Raw genomic sequence first — 5,466 nt, 5'->3', positions numbered from 1 at the left:
TCTTTCTGAAGTCCATATATATATATTACTGATAATGGAACAGCACCTGTCAAGTTTATTTATTTGATTAAATAATTAATATCTGCACATTGCCTGCCTTAACAGATAAACAGAAATCACTCTTACAAGTGCACTTAAAATCTCAGACAGCAATATGATTATATATGTGGCATAAGTATTGTATTACTTTATTAAATATAAAGATTGCTTGTGAAGTCATTAAAAAAAATTGTCCATTTATTGCATTAAAAATATTACCTTACTGAATTAAACAGCACCTGACATTCAGCATGTTATAGAAAAAGAAATTGTATTAATAAAAATTATTGTTGTTTATCACTAACCTAATTCTGTTATATTTCACTTTTAAAAAATGAAAAAAAGAATTGTTTTATTCAGATTGTACAAAAAATAAATTCCACTTTTTTAACTATTCATTTATAAATTTATAATTAATATGATTGATTATTTCCACTCATAAAAAACAAATCTATTTAACTATATTTGTGATTTAATGATTATTATTATCGTTAAACTTATAATCTGTGAATTTTAAATTTTCTCTGTCACTGGCACCTTTTCTTTTTTTGCATAGTCTAAAAATGCTTGGACATATCCTTTATGATACATGAAAGAGAGTATTTCAACAATTGCTCTTTCACCAGATTCTCCAGCCATGTTCTTGCTTAGTAAGATTTGCTCTTCCAAGGGCTTATGGCGCCAGTATCCTAGACTGGGTTCTAGTACCATGGGCAAGAAAAAACTGCAAATCGTGTATCCATAGATGGCCCTTGTAGCAAAATGAGCCAGGAAAGTTTCACAATCTGGAACCTCAATTGAAGCGGGAACATTTTTCCTCAATGTTACCCAATAGATCTTTAAGAAGTCATCCCAGCATCTTTCTCTTGTCTCTGGATCTGTATGCATGCACAGATAAAAAGCAAGATCTGTGCTGAGACTGCCATACTTACACAGCTGAAAATCAAACAAAGCACATTCAGTTGGTTTCCCCTTATTATCATATTTGTACATAATATTATTGTTACAGAAATCCCCATGACAGATCACTCGAAAGTCGTCTTCCGATTCCAACATTTGATTTCGAAGTTGGATGGGGCTTTTAAGAAATTGGAGGAAATTTTCTAGTAACACTTGTTTCCCATATTTTTTGTTGAATCCTGATATCCCTCTTTTTATCGAAATAAAATTGGTCAAATCAAAATTTGATGTATTCTCGGGTGTATATTTACACTTATTTATTTTGTTAGTCAGTTCAAGATATTTGTTCTTATTTTCATGCTTTAAAATGTATGATGCTGCGTGAAACTTAGCTATCGTTTTTATAGCCAGTGATATGTGTTCATAATTCAAAAAAATACTGCTTTCACTTTTTCGAAAACCTGCGTATTTGATATTGTGAAAAATCAAAACACTGACTTCTGGATGGTGAGGATTTAAAAAACCGTAATAAAGTTTAGGGTACCAATCTCTATTGAAGCTCAAGGCTGGTAGCACTTCTTTATACATCATCAGTTCCATCTCAAACTGCACTAAAGTATCTGTAATCCTTTCACTCATCGGTGTTTTTACAACAAGTTGGAAAATATCTTCAGGAGACCCACATTGTACTTTTAATTTGACGAAAGCTATGTTAGAGGCGAATTGTGCTGCAATATCTTTGTCATCTTCTAACTTAATATCCTCGAACTCAACGTCGCCAAAAATGCCATTCTCAACCAATGAAGGGATCGTACAAGTCAGAACACTTTCCATCGCACGAAACACTTGGATTGGACTGATCTCTGTTCGTTAAAAGATAAGTTTGTTACACAACTCTTTATTACGTGATCTATCTTCAAAAAGGTGTTAATTTAGTCTTCTCACTTCACCGAAAGCACTTTCCAAGTGTTTTTGAATTTTTTTTATTTATAAATGTCAGTCGGATGAAAATGAAATAAGAATGATATAATCAAAAGATCCTTACTTATAAAAATGTTTTCCTTTCCAACATGTTTGATTTTACATGATCGATGTAGCGTATAGTCTATTCTCGAGTGCAGCCGAAATACTTTATGTGACTTAAGTATGTATACATCGTTGTTGACTAAACAATACTTTTCAAAGAAATCGAAATAGTAATTGAATATATCTGCAAACATTATATATCGATCGATATTTTTATTGTTAATGACTGTATTTAAGTAACATTTTACATTTATTTTACGTTACAGTTTAACGTACGTTACGTTATTATACGTTTAAGTATGGATTTTACATTTACAGTTTTCGAAAGTAGATTTTCACTCCTTGCATCCTTCCCTACCACATTATCCAGTCTATCATACAACTCAGATTTATTTTAATTTAAATCTTCTGTTCATTCCCGCGCTACTTATTCTCGGTATTCCGACTTACAAGCTATAGCCCACTGAACTGCATCTTTTGGCAGATCCTCTTCCTTATGGAATTCCATTCCTACTCCTATTAGTCGTTCCAGTACTCTTCCCACCTTCAAATCATTTTTTATCCATCCAGTTCCAATATAATTAAAATAAATGCTCCTTATTTATTAGACTACATTAACTTAATACTTATTAGACTATATAAAAACTGTATACTTTTAGTTAGTTATTACTACTTTAAGAAGTATTACTTCTGTCAATATTTTTTTCTTTAATAGTTGAGTTATTAATATCATAAGTTCTAAAGAATTTCATAAAAAAAATAAAAAAAAACTGCGGCGAGAAATACCCTATTATGACGCTGGAGAAGACTGTAAAAGGCACCGGTTTATGTGGACCAAGAAACATATTTATTAGGCTGGTCCAATTTTTGGCCTATGCTGAAGATGTAGACAGTCTGAGAACATAACTGAGGCTAATTTGGCCTAGTAACGCACAACCAGAAAACTTGGAGAAGTTAATAAATCCAAAACCAAGTACATGGTAACAAAGAAGGTTCCTACACTAAGAATATGAGGCAGTAACCATTAGGCCTCAATAACTTTGAAAAGATTCTGGAGTTTAGTTAGCTGAGATCTGTGATCATCTAGGACTCCTATGTAGAGATTAGGAGATAACTGCAGCCAACTGATGCTACTTTGGACCAAGGGAAACCAATCTCTTGCACCCTCCCCCTCCCCCCCATCCCTACAGGGAGTCCAGTAAGTCTTTAGCAATGTTTTAAGAAGTTAAAGTAGAACTCAAAAACACAAAAAAAAAAAAAAAAAAAAAAAAATAGACAATGGCTCAGTTTTCTACAGACAAGGAGAAAATGGATATTTTTTGTTTTTTCGTGTCAGTTTTTGTTGTATAAGACACAATGTCTAAAAAAATGTTTCTACAGCTTCAGGTTGGATAATTCTACATACACTAAACAAAGTTTTCTTTAAAAAGGAGTAAAATTTGTCTTGTTTTGATCTGTAAGCAAATAAATAACTCATTTTGTTTTTTATAAAATCTTTAATTATCAACAATGTTTTTTCCTCAGTCTCATGCCAGACTACAGATGTTCCTATTTTAGAAAAAACTTCCATGTTTGACTAGATGGGTATCCATATTAAATTAAAACTGTTTCAGCCAAAATAATAACGTATTACTTAAGTACTCTTCTTATTTATAAAAAATATGTAAGATAATGCAGGTATAACAATTGAAATTCCTCTTTAAAAAAATATAACACTAAAAAAAGTTTATTATTATGCAAATTATGCACAAAACGGCATAAAACTTTTTTAAACAATTTTAGCATTCACTTTTACTTCATTATTAGCAATTAAGTATTTTTATTATTATAAATTAATTTTCTCTAAAAAGAATACTATTTTGCAGACTGGCTTAAAATAATAGTAAAGGAAATAAAACTTATTTCTAAAATTACTAGGAAGTTTTTGATTGGTGATTGACAGTTTAATACACAACTTTCACATTCATTGATTAATTTTTCATAAAAACATACTTTTTTTACTTGGAGTCTTTGAAAGTTGGTTAATATCTAGGCTACTGAAAAAGAGCTCCCAATCATCAATAAGTCCTCCACTTAATTGTTAGAGGAGTAAAGCTTTCAGAAGAATAGAAGCAACACACTAACCAGAAGCTATACAATGCCAGTGGGGAGTCTGATGTCAGCAGAATTAGGTTGAGGCATTTAAGACAAAGGGTGAATTGCCAGGAGAAATGCCAAAAATATTGATAACATAGCCAATTTATAGAACGAGAGGGAAACCAAAGCTGATTTGGTCAGATAGAGTGGTAGGAGATATTAATGGTATCCTAAGAGTCAGAGATTGGATGGTTGCAGCATAAGATCTTGATGACAGGAGGAGGCAAAGATTGTAACCGGGTCATAATGCTATAAACATAAAATGTTTTTTGTACAAAGGCAGATTTTGATTTATGGCAAAAGTTGTATTAATGGATCAAAACTAATACTATTGGTCTGATATCAATTTTCAAGTAGTGTGTATAATAAAATGATTGATTTGTCATTTCTTTCAGTTATTTCTTTTGTTATTTTGAAGATAATTAGTGGGCTGTAAAACAACAAAGTTTGTATGTATTAGGCTGAAAAATTGTAAACAAGCAAAATATTTAAAAATAGCAGTCATAATCGATTGAAAGTTATTTAGTGAAACTCGGATAAAAACATATCTTAAATGGATTTAAAAAAAAATATAACTACATATTTTAAATTAAATTTTATTACACGGTAATATAATAAATTCCTTTATCATATTAAAATAATGTATACATGATCTAATCACATTTATTATAAAGATTAATTTATACATAACTATATAAATATATGTACAAGGTAAAAATGGCTAGTAATATGAGCACAAATCAACATTATAAAAGAATATAATTGATTATATCAATAACACATTATATAAAAAGGGAAGGGATAGATAAAAATAAATACTTAATTAAAAGGGAAACATATTTACATTACAAATTAAAAAATACTTTAACAAGATTTGTGATGTAAATTATCACTTTTAAGTACAAATAACTAATTAAGAAAATAAAATCACAATATGAGCAGTTTTTGGAAGAAGTGTACAATACTAAGTCCATGTGTTTTAACTAGTTTCTTTGAGGTACTTATGGGCTATATGGTACAGTTGACATTCGACAAACTACTATTAAGTATTGATATTATTACTTAAAAGAATATATCACACAGTGAGGCATTTAATTATTAATCCATTAATTTTGAAGTCATCTAGATAACTAATATCTGGTTGTATCACATTAAACGTCATTAGTAAAATATTTGGGAATGCAATGACCATTTTTTATGGTTGATAAATTAGTTATTATAACTTTGTAGTGTATCCACTACACTACAAATAAAAATAATGACTATGCTTTAAAACGGCTGACCATACAAAAACTAAAAAAGCTTAAAAAATAGAATCCACTAAAACAATGAGCAACCAACTGCCTTTTCAAGACTATTTTCTAA

At 30.1% G+C, this 5,466-nt stretch overlaps 1 protein-coding gene across 1 annotated transcript; it reads right to left on the bottom strand.

Moving 5' to 3' along the window:
• Positions 1-208: 208 nt before the first annotated feature.
• Positions 209-1,951, bottom strand: LOC106691212 (uncharacterized). The gene has a single exon (XM_014436920.2). It carries the CDS (start codon positions 1,771-1,773, stop codon positions 553-555), a length of 1,221 nt encoding a protein of 406 aa, XP_014292406.1. The 5' UTR covers positions 1,774-1,951; the 3' UTR covers positions 209-552.
• Positions 1,952-5,466: the final 3,515 nt, after the last annotated feature.

This window comes from Halyomorpha halys, unplaced genomic scaffold, assembly GCF_000696795.3.
Source record: "Halyomorpha halys isolate HHAL.00 unplaced genomic scaffold, Hhal_1.1 Scaffold2160.1, whole genome shotgun sequence".
Taxonomy (NCBI): Eukaryota; Metazoa; Arthropoda; class Insecta; order Hemiptera; family Pentatomidae; genus Halyomorpha; species Halyomorpha halys.
The sequence above is the reverse complement of the archived record's forward strand: the minus strand, read 5'-3'. Positions and strand labels throughout refer to the sequence as shown.